General features: G+C 48.9%; 1 protein-coding gene across 3 annotated transcripts in view; it reads left to right on the top strand.

Moving 5' to 3' along the window:
• The window catches only part of LOC149364585 (uncharacterized), a 283,458-nt gene extending 272,484 nt beyond the window's left edge, over positions 1-10,974 (top strand). For all 3 annotated transcript variants that reach the window (XM_089574536.1, XM_089574535.1, XM_089574537.1), the window contains one exon: positions 8,182-10,974. In XM_089574536.1, coding sequence (XP_089430662.1) covers positions 8,182-9,633 — 1,452 coding nt within the window. In that variant the 3' untranslated portion in view covers positions 9,634-10,974. The remainder of the gene's footprint in view (positions 1-8,181) is intronic.
• Positions 10,975-20,645: the final 9,671 nt, after the last annotated feature.

Below are 20,645 nucleotides of genomic sequence, written 5' to 3'. Positions count from 1 at the left end.
GGGTTCGAATGCCAGTCGCTGCAATGTTTATTTATTTATGGTTTGGTTCCGTTACACCGACGGCGGCGACGCGGCTCGACACACGAACGGGCGCGTAAGAGCTGCACTCTAAATTTCCAAGTATGCTTATCACTTATACTTTGGGAGTAATTGCGGAATGTAATTTATTGTTCACTGTCATGCATCGCCGCGTGTTATCTATAACTTTCGACCTTTCGTTTTGGGAAAAGAGCGTTCGGGGAGCGACTCAAGCAAACTTCAGCATTTTGGTTCGTTCGCCATAACTTCCGCGTGTTTCAACGGCGCCTAGTTATTAGTCATAACATCGTCTTCGTTTGTCTGTGCGTAGTCGTGTTTCCTTCCCGAGGCGTTCTTCCCGGAAACGAAGCGCCTTGGGGAGACACTTTCCTCCGCGAAAAGCCGTTCACGAGGCGTGAATAAGTAAAACAGCGGGCGACTTCGACGCTCTACACAGCAACGCGAGAACTCCCATAAATGCGTAACGAGGCCTCGACGCTTCCTTAATAGCCCAAAACAATGCCGTTTCTCACTGCTTGCTGGCGGAGTGCTGGACCGCATCTTCCCCGCAGCTACTGCATTATTCAATCCAATCCAGACTCCTCGCTTTCCGCGGCCCCCATCATCGAACGTGTTCTTCGCTGAGAAAGTGTGAAATACTTTCTCCCGATCTAAGCCTTCGCGCGTAGATACAAAGCCCTCCGTATCACAGTTAGATGACAGGCGCAGGTCGTGGAGGCTTTCAGTGTGTTTCACAGACTTTCCATCAATATATGCCGTACAGTACCTTACATAAGTGAGGGTGTTGTAAAGGAAAGCTAAGCATACGAATAGCGTGGCCTTATGTCCAAGTGTTTGTACTCTAAAGAATAATTTTGACTTCAACTGTGCGTATAAATTTGCAAGGGTCTAGGCTAGGCTGGTTTCAACAAAAATTTGTGTCCCCGAAGACGTTCAAACCATACGGACGGTCACGGTATGCGGGTTCGCGGAAAAATATTTATTTCTAGCGGTCAGGCAACAAATCGTGTCATTGAAAAAAGTAAAAGCATGAGGGGACATACGTGCTTAATCTGCTAGAACGGATTCTAGCTGACTGGCTAGCGAGGTGACGCAGAAATCATTTTTTTTTTCGTCTGCGAATCCCTATCCCGTAAACGTTTTCCCCCATGACTGTGCATACGTTTCACGGAACTACGATCACCCTGCGGTCCGTCACCATGCTGCTCGCAAGGTGCGCTTAGCAGCACCACTGCGTAAGTGGGAGATTCCGGAACTCACTAATATCGGCAGCATTCTCGCTTGTTAGACGCATTCACCATCGTCCGCGCTATAATCGTATTAGTGATGTTGCATTTTGGCAATTTTTCTCTTTTTCAGGAAATTTATGAGTTAATTTTGGGGAAAAGGCAATATTTGTGGAGTTTAAGGGAACTTCAAGAAAGGAAATAATAAGCGCGTCAAAGAGGGAATTTTGGGTCGGACTGAGGAAATTTTCGGTTACATCACGGAACATCACGATGGCGTATTCTGATCGGCCATTCGGAGCAGCAGCCCGAATTCACGAAGGAACGAGCTATCAAGAGAGTCTAGGGGTCATACCAGCAGCCCGAATTCACGAAGGAACGAGCTATCAAGAGAGTCTAGGGGTCATACCAGCAGCCCAAATTCACGAAGGAACGAGCTATCAAGAGAGTCTAGGGGTCATACGTATGACCCCTAGACTCTCTTGATAGCTCGTGCCTTCGTGAATTCGGGCTGCTGGTCCGAATGACCGATCAGAATACGCCATCGTGATGTTCCGTGATGTAACCAAAAATTTCCTCAGTCCGACCTAAAATTCCCTCTTTCACGCGCTTATTATTTCCTTTCTTGAAATTCCCTTAAACTCCATAAAACCGTGGCAGTCCAATCACAACTCTGGATCTGAATACAAATTGCGCATTGAAACACGCTTTTCGGTTTCGCGGAGCAATAAAATTTGCTCCGGGTCGCCGATTGGAATACGCCACGAGTCTCGCAAGCTCTCCGGCTCGGACCACCTCCTTGCTCCCATGAGCACGCAGCGCCTGGGATCGCGCGGCTTCGATTCCAGGGAACGGTCGCGTTGTGGACGGAGCCTCTTTCAGCTGACGAACGCATAGCCCCACCGAAAGAGACGGTGTTTCTTGGGCAGGCGAGGAGCGAGGCGAGGGAGCGTATCGACCCAGGCCGGGTTGTGCGGGTTGAAGGGTCGATTCTCATCGCCTTTTTCTCCGTCCACGTGGGGCTAAGGAAGAGGGACGACCTTCGGGCTGGACGAGAAGGGCACTGCGGCACCCTGGTGGCCAGCGCCGTCGAGCGGTTTCTCTCTTCCGGCAGACGGATACGTGTAGAAGAATTTCTAGGGTTCGATCTTTTTATGTTGTGCTACAACTAGGAAATAGCGACCGTAACACTGGATGGTTAGTTAATTAACTTCGTCATTTCTCACCAGCACTTTTGGTACTAACCATTAACTCTAACCACGGGTGATAACCATAACCACGGCTCTAGCATGGTTAGGGCATGCTAACCACTTTGTGGTTAGCATGCCCTAACCATGGTTAGAATGCGCTGTGGCATCAGCGGCAGCCCTGGCAAACGCTTGTCTCGGAGTTTCGTAGCTGATAGTAGGAGTAAAAAACTGCCGCAAGCTAGTCTCTGGCGTCAGGAGAAACGCTAAAGGCTCCCGTGTGCTTTGCGATGTCAGTGCACGTTAAAGGTGCCCAGGTGGTCGAAATTATTTCGGAGACCTCCACTACGGCACCTCTTTCTCTCTTTCTTCTGTACTTACACCTTCCTTCTTTCCCTTACGGCGTGGTTCAGGCGTCCACCGATATGTGAGACAGTTACTGCGCCATTTACTTTCCTGAAAACCAATTTTCATTTGAATTGTTTTCATAATTCTTCGCTGGACGTCAGAGAATGCTGAAGAAGTTAGTAGAAACCTTGGAGGACCCCATGACGGTGGAACCAACGTATGCAGTAATATTAAACTACCACAGAGGGCGGAGATTCAAATACCCACCACCCCACACATCATTAACACAGCACGAGGCGGTCTGCTGGCAGAGACTGCAAGCAGGGACTTTCCAAAATTTATACATACTACACAAGATGTTCCCTACACAATACAGGGACACATGTCCGTGGTGCGGAGCAACCCCCACGCTATATCACATCACATGGGAATGCGAACGTAACAGAGCATTTCACAAGCTAAATGACCCGAGTGCGGAACAATGGGAGGGCCTGCTGACCAGCAGCGAGCTCACGGCCCAAAGGGCACTGGTGCAGCACGCCTGCGAAGCAGCAAGACTCAGCGGTGCCCTGGAATAGGGGCGCCGACCTTGTGAAGAGGCCGAAGACATGAAGACATCGGCCCACCGCTAAAACCTGATTTTTGGAGCAATTAATGTTTTTCACTCACTCACTAGCAAATGTTGCGCTGTGAATCGGCCAGGTTCCTTTCGTGTCGCTTATGCGTGTACCACGAGGTGACGCTATTGTTGCTCTGTCACCTGCACACTCCTAATGCGCAGTTAACATTGGCTTGTAGTGCGAAAGGACTACTTCACGAGGTCAAACCAGCTCACGGGTTTGTGTGGCGCTTGACCTTCAGGGTGACCTTGAGCCAGCCATAAATAAATAAATAAAAAAGTTATTGCCGCGGTGCCGCGAACAGACCAGCTTCGCTGGTCACTGCAAGGGATCACTAGGATATCGCAGCAGCCAATCACGCCTCGTGTTAAAATTCAACACACTCTAGCGCTTTGCACTACACGTGTTTTTCACTAACTAATACGACCATCAAATGAATATCCGCGCTTTGAGCTTTGTGGCGGTATAGTGACAGAGAAATGTGCGCTGCAGGCGTTGGCGTGGGTAACGTTGGGGCAGAAACATGGCACCAGAACAATACTCGTTGGCTTGGACAACATTATTGCCGAAACGCGGCACTGGACCACAGGCCACCGGCGTACATTGGGTAAATTGGCATTGACGATGAAAAAGTTCAAGACGCGCATCACTTGCTCCCGGGGTCAGTGGACACCTCAATCGCGCTTTCAGGTACGTTGTGGTGGTGTCCACCTGCAAAAAGAAAAAAACTGCTTTTGCACAGTATTTCGTGCTTAGCAGTGCTAAACCGCCAGCCAATTGTTTTAATACCTGGCAATGCCTTGTGAATGCCTACTGTCACAGACATTGTCAATCATCTGTGGAATGCACTGTGTGGGCATCAACTACATCATAATGTAACGGGTAGAGAGAGAGAGAGAGAAAGGCAGGGATGTTAACCAGAAAGGATTCCGGTTGGCTACCCTGCACAGGGGAAGGGAATGAGGGGAATTAAAGAGGAAAGAGAGAAGTAAAGGGAAATAATCACAGTCTGTCAATCAAGGCAGCCGCTCTCAAAAAGCGAAAGAGTGCCTTGTAAGCCTTGATGGCAGTTGACTGTTGTGGCCACGGACCGAGGATCTATATATCTACATAAGGGGATTGCACATATATACAGCAAGAGACAGCCAAGGAGCCATACAATAAAGGTTGATTGGTTGGTTAGTTGGCCTGAAATAAAATGGCACATACCCAATACGAGGGAGGGGCCAAGACACAGGCGGTGAACTGCTAGAAAGAGGAGTATTTATAGAGGAAAAGGAGCCAGCGCTCGAAAGCATTTCGTCCTCTTCGTCCACCACACACGCACAATACTTCGTCATCTTATTTGTCCAAGCCTATGGCCGTAACAATGTTGTGGTATGCAGTGCTGAGGAACGATCAAAGCGACAGAAAAAAAAAAAAAATCAGGACAGCAGTGTTTCCTCTCTGGAAGGAAGTGGAGGAATAAATTTCTTTTCCGCGAATCAGCAATTTCGTAAAATTTCATCCACGACTGCATACACTGCGCTAGACAGTGTGGCGTTCGAATTTAGCTTCGGCGCTTCTTTCAGCACTCGCCGCGAAGTCAGCGAGCTCCTGAAAGCGGCGTCGAACGGAAACCCAGCCAACACGCAGCCTTTTGTATCGACGCAGCGGCGGAGGCGTCTACAGTATAGACACTGCCGAGAAGGTGCAGGTGTGCGGGTAGTCTCCGGTGTCGTTTACGCCCCGCACTGCACGCCGACTCGTCACCTCGCGTGCTCGCTTCGCTGCCGGTAACCCAACGCGCTTCGTGGCTCTCACATCACAGCACGCCACCGCGCAGTTAGGTTTGGGCCGGGAGAACAGATCTCTACCTCTCTATCCCTCTTCTAAATTATGGTGGATCACAAAGCAGTTATCAAAGGGTCTTTGGCTAGTGATGAATGTTGTCTGTATGTCCTCCTCTCCTTTGTCTGTTCGCCCTTTTGTTTGCACATTCTGAGCACGAATACACCTATATTTATTTATTTATTTATTTATTTATTTATTTATTTATTTATTTATTTATTTATTTATTTATTTATTTATTTATTTATTACCTCAAAGGCCCCGGTTGTGGGGCATTACATGAGGGATGGGCGGATTACATGCAGATTATATAAAGATTACAGAGTACATAAAGATCAGGATACATAAAGATTACAGGATACATAAAGATTACTGATTACATAAGGATGGCCTCAATCTTTTTCTTGAAATCGATGCAGTTGACGATGAGTACGGCTTCCGGCGGCAGATCGTTCCAGTCCCGAGATGATATGACAAAAAAAGAACGGAAATGAGATGTTGTTCTTGCAGCGGGTGGGTATACGGTCTTGATGTGGTTGTTGCGGCTAGAAGGACGATGAGCTGTTGATATGATAGATGATCCTAAAGGTGAATGATAGAACTTGTGGAATAGGCATAGTCGAGATATTTTTCTTCTAGTTTCAAGGTTAGGCAAGGATGCTCTGGATTTTAAAGAGGACACGCTAGTATAGTAAGAGTAGTCACAATAAATAAAACGGATAGTGCGGTTTTGAACTTTTTCAAGGATTATAGAAAGGTTAGATTGATGAGGATCCCATACTGCTGACGCGAATTCTAGTTTAGGTCGGACGAATGTTTTATAAGCTAATAATTTGATAGAAGGGGTGGTAAAACGAAGATTTCGATGTAGGAAGCCAAGGGTGCGGTTAGCGTCATTAGCGATGTTCGTGATATGCGAAGACCATGTTAGGGTATGAGTTAAGGTGATGCCAAGATACTTACAGGAAAGAACAGATGATACTTCAGAACCGAAAAGAACATATTTTGAGGGAATATGGGATTGACTGCGATGAAAAGAAAGCATGCATGTTTTAGTAATATTAAGGGACATTAGCCAATGCTTGCACCAAGTTTCGATTTGGGTGAGATCAGTTTGGAGGGTGTCAGAGTCAGTTCTGCTGGTAATAGGGCGGTAGATTACACAGTCGTCGGCAAATAATCGGATGTTCGAGTTGACGATATGGGAGTGAAAAGGGAGCAAGCTATCTCCTCGTGGCCACCCTTTTATAAAAAAGTATGCGCTGTGCTTTAAACAAAAAGGATTAAAAAGGGAGTAAAGCTTTTTCTACCGCTCTCCCTTTTATAAAGGAGTGCGCTAGAGGACAGTTTACTCCGTATTCACTCCTATATAGGCGTATTCGTTTTTAGGGTGTAGATGACAGCTTACTGCCGTTTTACTCCTTTCTGTTCAAAGTGTACAGCGCACAGCGGCTTCAGGCGTTGAACGGAGGTGGTCGGAGAACGTTGGAAGAGACTCTTCAGTCGTGCAGTGAACTCACCTCGGCTGCTGCTGATAATGCTTGTAATGATGATGATGATGATGGTTATGTGCCCCATTTTTTTTTTCCTACTTCCGCGTTTTTTGTTTTCGTTTCACTCTTGGATACTTGCCCCTCGGAATTTTTCGAAGCTTTAGTTCCGTTTGGCAGTCACCCGAGCGCACCCTCGAGGCTGCAGAGAAACCGGCCAAGATGGTAGTGGGAGGATAGTTGATGCTTTCAAAGACAACGTGCTGTAAACGCTGCTCACGCGCAAAAGGACGAAGAGAATTGAGCCCAAGAGACGGTTTTTTTTTTCGTTTACAGACAGAGAGCACAGCAGGGCATTGAAAGCACAGGAGAAAAATACCACTGTTTTAAAACAATAATGACAGTATTAGAGAAAAATAAACTATAATCGACGCAGTGGTGTCAGCTCATTGTTTGCTTTGTCCTTTGTCCTTGAGTGCTGTTTACATTATGCTACAAAAAAAAAAAAGGCGCACAGTTTATAACTGGAGCCGGAGAACAATAGCAAGCGCTTCTAAACTTAGGCGCACGTCGTGTTCAGAGAAGCGGTACTGGCTTTGGTCCGTCGGTGTTGCCCGCGACCGCTATTGGGCTAAGTGGTTACACTGATCTTTGAAATAACTAGGATGTCCGCAGTAAAGTCCGGTCGAGTCCCAATCAAACACCGGAAGTGATGTTAGTTTGATGTGTTTAGAAAATCCTCGATTGTTGTTAATACGCCCCTAGCGTTTCCTTTATGCCTTTCGTGTATTCATATCTTCGCGTCAGCTGTTATTCACGAGTGGAAGGTAACGCTCATGTCTACAGTGGTAGCCTTGGTAGCAGTGATAGCTACGGTGGTAGCCTCTTCTTAGTCCTGGCTATGGAAAATGAATCTTTCGCAAAAAACCTTTGTGACGCACTTCTTTTCTATGAATATGTTGCATCCCGTCTTCAACGGTAATGGCTTCAGAGACCTATGTAGTCACGCCTCACCATACACGTGCCTCATCAGCGCATTACCTGCATGCATTTTTTTTTTTCTGGGAGGGCAAACTCGCTTTTCAGTCGGGCCAACAATCTAGGCTACAGAGATGGATTCTTGACTGAATTCACGAACTAATAGAGGCAGTAAGTTAAGCATGCTATTAAGCGCAAGAAAAAGTTTTATTTCATTCACGTACCCATATGGCGTCATTCGCTCCAGCCAGTTTCAATATGAAGTGGAGACATGCTCCCATCTCTTCTGTCGCACAACGCCACAGGGATAGTTTGCGCCGCTGGTGTTCTGTGCTATATTTCCATGCTTCTTAGCTTTCTAACAGGGCACCACGTCGGAAAGCGCGTATGTTTTCGTGTTGCCATTTTTTTTTTCCGTGCTGTAGTTTTCTCAAAAGCGCATTTGTTTCCTATTGCATTACAGGCGGAAGAAGCGAACGAACACCGCAGCGCCGGTGGGTTCCGGCACAAGCTGCTCATCATCGGCGACAAGAGCCCCTCAGACACCAGCTCGGTGTCCAGTTCGGCGTCGCAAGACAGCGACGGCTCAATGCGCTCCAGCGAGTCGACGACTAACAGCGAGGACAGGACAGAGTCACCCACGGGGTCCTCTGGTAGCAGCAGTGGTGGCGGTGGAGGCCGCGTCCACGCCGTCGAAGACGACGTCTACAACGACGACCTCGACGCGTTGCTCGAGTACGGCCCTCATTCCAACCTCCAGGTGCGACGGACCATCGAGCGGACTGCGATGCGTCGCAGCCTGACTCGTGTCACCGACGTCCGCAAGCGGACTCCGACCAACCTCGCCAAGTCTCCGACGTCCAGCAACGACGTGTCGCTTGTCGAGAAGCTCCGCTGGCTCACCTCCCTCGACGACGATGAAGGATGCAGCGACGACTCGGAGACCCCGGAGAACCAAGGCCCGCCTCCTCCCGTGGTGGCCCGTAGGCCCCCTCCGGACACGGGCTTCGTGCAAGACGCTGGGCGGCCGTTACCGGGGTACCCTCGCGGAGGGCTTAACGGCACCTTTCAGCCGCGGCCGGCTTCCTTCTCTCAACTGGGCGACGCCTGCCGGGGCTCGCTCACCATGCTTCCGGTGGCGGCGCGGGACTACCGCATGGTCCGGCGCGTGCCGGGAGAGAACCACCCGCAGCAGAACAGCGGCAGCGCGGTTCAGCGACCACCGCCGCCGCCCCCACCCATCCGGCGGCCCGCCCCCCAGGGCAGCGGCGGCGTCGTCGTCGCGGGCGGCACCAACGCCAAGGACGCGCCTTCTGACGAGCTGGAACGCTTCGTCCAGCAGGACATGGAGCGCACGGAACGCATCCGCAAGCGGTACAGCCTTAGCGAAGAGGACGAAGACCCCTCGTTCGGGTTCGCCAGGAGACCGTCCGTCCGCGGCATCCGGTCGCGGTTCGGCTCGAGCGCCGAGATCATCAAGGACGTCCAGCAGATGATGCACCACCCGGCCATGAGCATGCCGGGCAGCCACCTGTCGTGGTCGCACCCCGTCGAGCTGCCGCCGCCCAACCACAAGACCCCGCAGCAGGTCAAGGTCATGCTGCTGCCACGCGTCGCCGAAGAGGACACCGGCCGCAACTACGGCTCGGCGGGGGACATCGCGACACTCACGAGGTCGCGGCGCGCCTTCCAGCCGGCGCCGTCGCCGGTTCCGCCTCCACCGTCGGCGGCTGCCAAGGACGAGCGGGGCGTCCCCGAGGGCGCCTGCTCGTCGCCCAAGGTGTCGTCCGAGCCGGCGTATCAGGGACAGCCGCCCAAGGGCGCCGCCGTTCCCGCGCCTTCACCTCTGTCCGCCGGGTCGGAGGCGCCGCAGCCGCCGCCCCAGGGTGTTGTGTACTACTCCCTCAACGTCTGACCCACCGCCAACCAGTGATGCGCGAGGTTGTTTAAACAAGAGACAAACACCCACCAAAGCGGAAGTCTCCTCTCATCTCGTCATCATCGCCTCACAGCAAGCGACTCGCTGGCCAGAGTCCGTTGTGCTGCGTGCTCGTGTGCGCGCCGTTGACGACGACGACGACGTGAAGGATGATGAATAATACCCGGTGCAAACGGACAAGAAACAGCTAGAAAACACACACATAAAAACAGGGACCTGCAGTGTTGTGGTGCAAAAACTCGGCGCGTGTTTCGTGCGCGTGTGTCTGTGTTCAGTGGTGAGTGGTGCGCCGCCGTGGCGCTTGTGTGAGCGACAGTTGCGTGTGGCGAAATGGCCGATCCCGGCGCTGCCGCGCTGGCGACGGCAGGGATCGGCATCTTCCTTCAGTCCTCCTTCTTAAGCCTTCCTGTGAGTCAGGTGCGCCGAACGACCCGTCACCAGACGCCCCATTTTCTTCCAAAGACCTTCCACTTCCCTGGGCCTCGGGGGCCAGTTATGGCCGCCGATGGCTCGAGGTGTGTCTGTTCATCGCTGTCTCGTTCTCCGCGCTTCGAGTGTTGCGCTAAGCTGGCTTCTTGGTGCCCGCGTCTATTTCACTGTCTGGTCAGCACCATTAGGGGACGAAAACAAAGATGTATTTCAAAACATGCCTGTTAGCTCACTCAGAAGTTATTATTCTTGTACAAATAGTGTCATTAAGAACGAAGGCATCAGGTTTCAGTTGGATGCACCATGAATGCAGTCAGTTTCATGTTAGTTACAAGGATAGTCATTTGATTTAGTGTATTTTTATAGCTGCTGTCAACCTTCCTATTTTAGGGCTAGTGAAGCTGTGCCGCGACCTGGACGCTCACTCTGCAGGAAACCCTTGTGCAGATTTGCCTAGCTTTATCTAGTTCCTAATTGGATTGCTTTTTTAGAACCGAGCTTCAGCAACTGCCTTTGATATTTGCCTTCCAAGAACGAAGCTAAGAAATTATTCCAGCCCTATTTATTTTATTCTTTTTTCAGCGTAATCAGATCCATTCCCTGTTTCTGCTGGCAGTCGCTTAGAGAAAACTGCATAGCATAGCCACATTCCTCGTGAGCCAGAAAGCATACCCTTCCAACCAGCCGCCTCGTGCCAAGATGGCCCTAAGCTCTTCCTCTGCCAAACCAGTGCCGAGAGGCTTGGAATAACGGGTGCTAACATACCGCGCCATCTTGGAAGCCCATACTAATTTATGAATGCGAACAGCGCAAAGGCAAAGAGAATCGACGACACGAACGCTGTGAAGACGACGCAGGGATACGAAGCCTGTTTTACGAGAAATTAATTGATTTGAGAAACGTGTACTTGGAAAATTCGCCTTAATGTTCACGTCGTGTCGTGAGGCGTCGTGCTTCGTGGTGACGTCGCAAACGTACGCGGAGAGGAATAGAATTACTTAACTGTCTTTTCTGCCCTAGTTTTCTGCACTGTTCACGTTATAGTCGACAAGAACCAGCCAGCCCAAGTTAACACCCAGCTCGACCTAAGAATAACTCAGGCACCACACAAATCGGCAGTCATTTATCTGATGGCAATGCGCGTCAGCATTCTGGACGAGATAAGCTTCCGGGCATAGTACACGTTCTAGAGTACAGGTTATTCAACTTCTTTCATCGTGGTGCTCCCAACACTCAGGCGGTGTAGCTCAAAACTTGCCACTTACGACGTTATCTTCTTTCACAGCCGAGGTGCCTATAGGGCAGAAGTAGCATGGTACATGTTGATCGCATCAGTATCGCGCTCTTCCTTGAAATAGCAGGTCAGGGGACAGGGGTGTAAACCCGTCTGCGCAAGGATTTGATGTGTGCACCACTTCTTAACTCGAAGCACGGAGAACGCGTTGCAACTCCACTCCGACTTGGTAATCACTTGCAGTGCTGCGGAGGCTGAACGCTTGCTCTGAAAGACGTGAATGTCTCCTCATGGGAAGAGAAGCATTCTCATATTAAGAGATTGCTCATATACGAGGTTAATTTGTGTGACCAGTGTTGAGGTAGACTAAGCACGTGGAAGTTCAAAAACATGCTACCACTCAGGCAAAGCCCTTCTAATACTGAAAAGGTGTGCACATCCTGGAACTTATTCAACACTCGGTAGTTGAGGCAGGTAGCCTTTTCCGACACGCGTTTATAGCGCTTCACACACTTGTCTAGAGCGCTGGAACTGGGCACTTGGATTCCAGTAGGCGACGATTTCCTGCTGCTTTGGGGCTTGATGTGGCTTCTTGAAGCAGGAGAAGTAAGCCACGATACAATTGAAAGCACATGCACGAGGCGATATTGCCTTCCAGTCCTAGAGTGCTCGTAAATGACGCCAGCGCACGCTCCCTATACAAGTGCGCGAAGAACTGTACATGTGCTTTGTCATCCTCTCTGCTGATTGGTCCAACTGGTCGCTATTCGGCATCCGCAGCACTGCACTTAATTACGAGCGAGACAAGAGGTGTATTTTCTTCAGGTGGCGCAAAATGACATTGCGCGTCTCAAGGCTCAAGCCAAAGCAAGGAAAAAAACAAACACAAAGGAGGTGCCAGGGTGCTTCAAGAAACAAAAAAGAAAAGTCGTCTTCTCTCTTCCCTATTTCTCGTATGTGAATCTCACCCGCCGGTCTCGTGACTGTCGGGTACCGTGCGTGAGTGTTTCCGCTTGCTCGTTCTCTCTTGCGCCTTGTTGCTGTTGTTGCGATGGTCTGTGGGACAAAGTTTGTTCTTTGTATAGCCTCAAGACCGCGTGGTTGGGCCTCCGTAGATATTTTTAGGCAGTTCGCTTGTGTACTTTGTTGCGCACCCGACTACACCCCTCATCCCCTTCTTCCTCGTGTACCATAACCTTTTTTCTGAACCTTCGTGACCGGACAGAGTGGCGGGCCTGAGCTTTTACGTGGGCCTCTAGGAAAGTATACAGTCTCTATTTCCTTATAGAAAGCTTATATATAGTGAAAGTACGAAGTATTTCCGCGAAGCACCGCTAGAGGGTGTGAGCAGGCAGCCGCCGAGTTGGGTGAGATGGGGAAGGGAAGATGGTTCAAAGAGAAGCCGTTCGAGAAAGGCCAAAGATAGTTGCCGTCTTTAGGCTTCTTGACGCTAGCTCAAGTACGTCCACATCTTTGTCGCTCTCCTTCATCTCCTTTTCTCTGTATTTTTTTCTTTCTTTCTTTATTCCTATTCTGGCACTTGAATTCAGTCTGTGCTGCGCAGCAAGAATGCGGAGTTGAGGTCTCGCTATCTGCGCGGGTAAAGGTTGGGGAACGTGCGCAAAATACACGCGGATTGCCCGATGATTATTTGGGGAAACGAATTGTTGTTTTCAAGCTCACATTTAATTAAATGTATCGGGAACGAAATTTGTCATTCAGTAGTTCAGGATTTTTGTACTTCAAGGCCATTCACTCGATTGGACTAGTGAGATTACTGCGCCAAGTCACATAATTTGTTGTTTTTATCTACCTAATGCTCGGTGCTGTTGATTTCATGTGCTTACATGTTCTGGAATACCTTCGTTTTGGGCCACGGTGGAAACCTATTTTTCCACCATGCTCTCGGCTTTGCGAACGAATCCAAGAGAGAAGGTTGGATGGGACGGAAAGTGTTACTAGCGCTGTCCAAGTTGTTGATTTGGATGCTTATCGAAGATTTACGCAGATGCGATCGCAGCGTTTGGCGAGAAGAGCAAGCTACTATTTTTCCCCAACTTGCAAGCCCAGCTCGTGTTACTACGATAGATTAGTTTCCATGTAGTAACGGTTTTGCTTACTGTTACGGGAAATTCTAAAGTGTGTTCAAAGAAAGTACTAAAGGCGTTCTGAATTGGAAGTAGCTCATTGAGCTTTTTGACGCCGGGTGCGTTAATGTTTGCATCGCGCCGCTGTTAGTGCTACTGACTAAGTGCATGTTACGGGTTCCTTGCCGGCTTTTCATGTTTACTGCTTCACCTTTTTTCCTTGTTGATGTTAGACACGTGAATACCAAAGTCATTTGTACGTGTTTGTTGCGAACCTCTTGTCTCCAGCTGGCGACAGATGGCGCCACTGAGCGCCAGAAAAGAAACGAAACTCGAAGCGAAAACGTCCCATCTTACGCCCCCTCGATGTTTCCCCGAATGTGCCGAACGAAACTTACCGGCCTAGTTCGCTCGTAAGACAAAACAAAACAACAAAAAAGTGCGCGAAGGGGTACGTTCGCACGCCCAGAAATCTTTTTTTAGTACAAGACGAGTATGTGTACTTTAATAAGAGTCTTTTTTATATAGAGTAAGTGTCGAGAAAAAAAAAAGAACAGCTTGTATATTTGCGTCAAAGGGGCGCTACACAGTGCGGTTCTCTTCCCTTAAACGTTGACCCCTCTGCATGGAGTTTTGTGAAAGGCCTTTTGGAAAGTGTGTCAAGTGTATAAGGCTGCTGCTCATGAGTGAAAATGGTTTGGCTTCTTCTCATGTGCTGATAAATGAGATTACTGTTCCATTTTACCTCTAGAGGTCGCTGACATGATATAACGAAACTGTGGCTCTCTCAGGAATGTTTTCCTTTTCTAATTCTGTTCTTTGTCGGAGGCTGCATTTGCTGTCAAAGACAGCGCACCCTGGAGAGGCAGCTAGGTCAACTGCCTTGTGGATTTGTAATTGGCCTGCTTACAGAACTTCTGGATATGAAAAAAAAAACTTTGCTGATGACGTCATGGTCGCCGAGAAAAAAATCGTAGATGTCTTTTTAATTTTTCTTCTTTTCTGTTGTGCCTGTTGGGCAAGTTGTTCAGACCAAAGATGTTGCTTGCACGCTGGCGGTGTGTCACACATTTAAGCCGCTCCAGAGTTTAGGAAACGTGTAAATCTTTGTATAAAAAAAAAGAGAGATATAAGTGTACTGTGTCCTATTCACAAATACTGTGAATGTAATATTGCCATGACCTGCTTTGCCCGGTGAGAGAAGTGTTGGTGAATCGAGTTGAATTGACCTTCGAGAGTACGAGTTTTCATGTGCCCGTAGTGCAGACGATGACTTGTTAGTTTTTCTGACTCGTCGGTGCATTGTGTTTGTAGAGACGCAATTGATGGCTTTGGAACATGTTGTTGTCTGTTTAACTAAAAACTGGCTTGTTGGGTCTTTGTTTTCTCCATTTTGGAGTTGGCGGGGCACGCCGATAGACAAAATAGTGGCATCCGGCAAACACAGGAGAAAAAATTTCAGAAAATCAACGATGCATACAATATGTTTGCATACTTTCTTAGCCAGACCCCAGATGTTACGGGGGGAGCCTTAAAAGAAGAGCTCAAGACTGGTGTTCTGTTCTCCGCGCTCGAAACAAACAAAAGAAAAGACCCAGTGCTGTGAAGTCCTGTCCTGCTTAGACGATGCTGGATAAAAATCGTGTTAATCCAGTTAACCTAAATAGTTTCTAGGCAACCTCACACGCTGCTGCGGCCACCTCACAGATCCCTGGCTGTTACTTTCTACACATTACTACTTCGCCTGACAAATATATGAAGCTCGAACGGATTGCTACTCGAATGTTATGCTTACTGATTCGTGGGTATTTCGTGTTACGCTCACTCCCCTTGCATTTTCACACATGGGACGCAGAATTTCACTCTCACTCTTTCTCACGTTCACTGAGAGAGGGAGAGAGATGTGTGGGCATTCGCTACAAGCGGCGCCTATAGCTCTGTTTCGCTAATATGTCGCCCTCTGCACACACACATTCGATGCATGTTGGCAACGATGTTCGCACCAGTTCTACGCCACACGATGAACGTTTTTGGCGGCGTTGAAATTTTCTTCTGGCAAGCCGAATTTTCTCTTTTTTCTTTTTTTTTCTCTTCATTCTTTCTCTCCGGGGAGAACAAAAGGGAGGAAGCAAGGTCGTACAAAAATCAGAACAAGGAGGCGACGAACAACCGCAACGGTAGGCCTTGTCATTGTCTCTCAGCCGCGCCTTGTTATCTAAATCGACACACGTCTGCTCGCTTTTCCATTGTCGGCGCTTCCCTGTCGTTGTTCCTTCGTGAAACGAGTCTTCAGGGGAAGCAGCGGCGTTCTATACGAGGGCTGTGTTACCCAACTGTTTATTGATTAAAGTCGCGCAGAGGTTTCTCGTCCACAATGCTACTCCCTGTACTGCCTTTCCCTCCCTTTCAGCCGGACCTCTTTACCAGGCACGCACGGCGTTTCCCATACCGCCGCCGAAGAAGAATGAAAGCGAGCTCTCGCTTTGTTGAGTTTTCGAGCTCGCGCCGCTCTAAAAGCGCCTCGGCCCATTGTTTTGTCCAATCGGCTCCCTTTTCGGGAGTCCAGCTCCTTTTGTCTCTCTCCCGACGTTTCCCGAGGAAGGCAGTTAAGCGCTGTTATCTTTCGTAACCCAATGTTCGGTACTGCCTCTTTTTTTCTCTTTTTTTTTTCTCGGGGGGGGGGGGGAGAGGGGGTTACCTTTTAAGGACGAACTTCAGAAGCGGGCTGGCTGAATGCGGACTACATTAGAGCTGTTTATAGGAACGTGCATCTAATAACGAGATTTCAAGGCTGTTGCAGAAGTTTACGAATCTTTCGTGTTGCACCGAATTTTAAGGTCAACGAAAAAATGTGCCAGTCCTATACGCTCAGTTCTTTTCCCTTTCCTTGACGCGGTAAAGACTTGACGCGCTTGTGCTTGATGCACTAAAATTCTTAGGGAAACGTTAGCCTTAGGAATTGGAGAAGTTGTGGCGGTAACCTTGACCTTGAAGGGACGCGAAGTTCTAGAGATAGCGTTGAACTTTAAAAGCAGACAAAATTTTGGTAGTAGCTTTGACCTTTAAGGTTCTATCGGAGGGCACATTTTTTTCTATCTAATAGTTACTCACACGCCTGACACTTAGGTATGCCATCTAGAGTTGAAAACTGCTCTAGGGCTCTTAACCTTAATGCCCTGAAGGCCTCCGTGGTGGCTTAGTGGTTATGGCGCTCGGCTGCTGACCCTAAAGAATAGGGTTCGATCCATCCCGGCCGCAGTGGTCGAATTTCGATGGAGTCGAAATTCTGGAGGCCCATGTACTGTGCGATGTCAGTGCACGTTAAAGAACCCCGGGTGGTCGAAATTTCCGGCGCCCTTCACTACGGCGTCCCTCATAGTCTGAGTAGCTTTGGGACGTTAAACCCTCCGTAAACCATAAACCTTATTGCCCTTATATGGCCAAATATGGCACGACCTAATTAACCATGCCATCCTTCAAATCCTCCCTCTCGCGTGGCATTTAACCGCCCTAATTAACCGTGCCATCTTTCAAAACCTCTCTCTTGCGTGGCATTTAACCGCCGGCCTACCACAGCGTCCCGAAGTCTGCGACTCAAGCCACGTGCCGGGCGTCTGAGCAGATATTCCGTGACTCTCGGGGCCAGAATCTCCGTCACCAACGCCCCGTGGCACAACTCCCTTCTCCCCCCCCTCTTTCTCCTTCAGGTCAGCCACGTGCGGGACTTGCTTTCTTTCAACAACCCAAGCAGCAGATCGGCAGACCACGGCGCGTTCGCGAAGGCCAGGAATAGTGCTGCCCAAACAAATCCGATACGCCCGCCCCCCGCTCCGTACTACGGGACAGTGAGAAGTCGTTCCGCGCCGATTCTCGACAGGCTGCGTCAGCGCTTTCAAAAGGCCAGGATAACCGCCCGCGGGTTTTATCGTGGGCGAAATAGGACCGACAGAGAAGGGAGTCATCGCCGGCGCAAAAGTAGGACTTGCGCGTAATTAAAGAAATATTAATCTGGAAGGAGAGGTGGGGGCGGAGGATGTGGGAGAGTAATTATGTGCGCAACTACCCGAGATGAAAGCGACGCGAATCCGCACGGCCGTCTCCCTACCTCCTCGATGAGCCAATAGAAAAAAAGGAGCCCCCCCCCCCCCCCCCCCCCACACACACACTTTTTTTTTTTCAACATGAACAAGATAAAAAGAGACCGCGTCGACGGAGAAGGAAAGTGAGCACGAGGCTTTCATAATTTTTCAGCTCGAAACTGGAAGGAAGCCTACACGCCTGGCCTTGGCAAAACCGCCTCTAGCCGGTTTGATCCGGCTTTGCACGTGCGACCCGAGCCAGTCGGTCGCCGATGTCTTGAGAGCCTTACTACGGGTTTCGACACAGCGCGCGACGACGCAACGCTCTACTTACACGGAGAGATCTTTCGGCAGGGAACGCTTCCGAATATGCTTGCCTCTTTACGCAACTCATTTTAGAGCGTTAGCTAGAATACTCGCATCACTCAAGGTTGCGTTAGTATGAAACACAGGGTCGTTTAAGTGGGACCTGTGGGTGGTACCATTGGTAGACAGATTGTGGACCACTTAATTGGCGTAGAGTGTTCGCAATGGTATCAAACGATTCAGCGCGTTACAGGGCACAAGACTGATTACTAGTCTAATCAAAGCGTAACATATCACAGGGATTCGCACCGACGACCTTTCGTTCAGCAAACCGCGTCTTCTTAAAACTTCAAACGTCCATTACGACCAAACTAATTGATATAGGACATTTGAAGTGGTGTCAACAATTTATCTTCTTGCGCTTTATACGTTGGCATCAAAAAAGTAGATATCCGGATATAATGAAAAATTTGTTCCGGATATAGCGAACATGGCTAATGACGCTATATTTGTTCGATATTGCTAACGCTTGATACTCCTAAGCTGTCTCAACGTTTCGCTCTTTTTTTACGAATCACGAAGAAAAAGCGCAAGTGCAACTTCAAGCAAGTACAAGAGCAATAAAATGCTCTTGCGTAACGTTCTTGCACTTTGCCTAAACTTGTACTAGCGTTTTCCTCCCTTATTCGCAAAATGAGCAGCCTAACTGACCAGTACGAGTTCAGGACACTGCAAGAGCAGGCTAGTGCACACTGGGTGACGTGTCATGCTGCGTCTGCCATAAAACAGTACAGCGTTGGCGAAGCCGGGAAGGTGACCAGCGAATAAGGCGCCGGATTCCAAGGCGCCATTGCCATGGAAACTGTGCATCAGGCTAGTCTGATTAGTTTTTGCAGACAGCGTACGCCTACCACGTACCAGTCAATTATTACCAGCCATTACAACCGAGAACTACTGCTAATTAGCCTCTTAATTATTTGACACGGAGCCTTCTTTGAGAGCACTGCATAGGAATTTCGTGTTTTTTCGCCCTTTACCTCCAGTAATCAAGAAGAAATCGAGAAAAGACAGCTTGTTTTTTCGAATAGAAAATGGTGGCATTTGCGAACATTTAATTCGCATTAAAGAAACCTTAATGCATTTTTGTCTTGTGTTGCCAGCTCCTTCCGAGCTCCTGTTAATTGCGCTTACTCATTACCGCCATCGATTGCACCGGCGTCGACCGGATCCGCAGCATCTGAAGTATAAAAAAGAAAAAAAGAAAGCGCCCAGAATTCTCGCGGCTGCTTTAAATTTTCCGCCTCCGTGGAAAAGCATTTTTCTTTCTTTTTTCTGCAAGTGACGATGACCGAGCCCAGAGCGATGCTTTTATTCAGGAGGGTACAAGAAATGATTGCACTTTTATCCTTTCTCTCTCCTGTTTTGGAATATATATTTTTTTCTGCACTAATGAATCAGCGATATTGCTCCTGCCTATTCGAACCTCGAATCGCGTTATTGCCTTTCGCAGCGCTGAAGTCCATGTAAATTTTTCGCGCCGGCTCTTGTAAGTTAGCCCTTAGAAACTCGATATCTGTTTTTAACAAATCCCTTTTTAATTATTTTTACGCCAGATTCGAACTACACGCCAGTGTAAATTTCTCTCTGCATAAATTAAAAAAGCGAGACGTTGAGATTTCTTAGAAATTAAGGATACGTTTATAAGGTGTTCTGAGCCAAACTTATGGAGGCAGTTTGACGACAAGCAATCATTTACCAGAGTATCTCTTTTTTTCGTGGCATTGGAGAAGTCGAAATGCCGGCCTTTTCCTTAAAGTCTCATCGGTGTGCGCATAATGTAATCATACATGTGCACATTCTCCGATATGTAGGGGACCGGGCAGGGGATTAGCGGATTAATCTCCCGTGATTTCGAGCCGATAATTGTACTCACAGAAGCAGCAACAACCACACAGATAGCCGTTTCATAAACACATCTCTGCGCCGATTGCACAACGCTCGCGGGGCTATCCGCTTAGCGCGTTCTTTCTGCTGCGTCTACGCTGCTCTCTCACTATATGCAGTCTCGTTTTCATCACGGGCCAACTGTATGTTTCTTCCAATGCAGCAGGAGACCGTCCGTCTTGAAACGCGTACTGACAGTAATCTGATTAAAAAGCAGTATTTTTCTCCAACTGTCTATGCGAGCAGGACATTACCAAACGCCCAACGTAAGATTTATAAGCTGCAGTCCTTTCCAGAGACGGATGGACTAGAGGATCGGTTATCAGATTACTCCCTCGCGTTTTTAATCAAATAACTACATTCAGGGGAATGAAAACAAAAAAAAAGAAGCGAAAAGCGCTACCACGTGCGCCGTACAACGCCGGTTGCACAACGCTGCGATTCTACCTACTGAAGTGGTCTTTTATAGAGTTTTATCCGTGCATTTTTTGTCCATACCTACGCGAACCCATTCCTTCCGCTTGTTCAGATACAGCCGGACATCATCCGTTTTAATAAGAGGCTCGACGTTTCGTAATGCTGGCGCTTAGCGCTTTCAGTCTCCGAGGGACGGACGAGTAAAGTGCAGTCCCCGGTTGCGCGATCGCTAATCTCATCAGTGTCGGCTAAGGGGACGGGGCACCTGAAACGCTGTGTGGCAGCGGACTCATCCGCCGGCGTGCACTGGAGCGGCACGACTCGCAGGTACTTGACTACAGCTATCGTCCTACGGGGACTTACCTTCCACCACAGTAAAACCAGTAGAGATAACGAGACTGTTGCGCGAGATTTTACGCTAGCTTCACTGCATAGCTTCGCTGTTTGCGGAGAAGTGCTCTGCCTTTTAGATAACGCTGTTGGCAGTGCAGG

The sequence above is a fragment of the Amblyomma mixtum genome, chromosome 2 (genome assembly GCF_055824585.1).
Source record: "Amblyomma mixtum isolate Tamu chromosome 2, ASM5582458v1, whole genome shotgun sequence".
In the NCBI taxonomy this organism is placed as follows: Eukaryota; Metazoa; Arthropoda; class Arachnida; order Ixodida; family Ixodidae; genus Amblyomma; species Amblyomma mixtum.
Note: the sequence above shows the minus strand (reverse complement) of the source record. Positions and strands in the feature narration are given on the sequence as shown.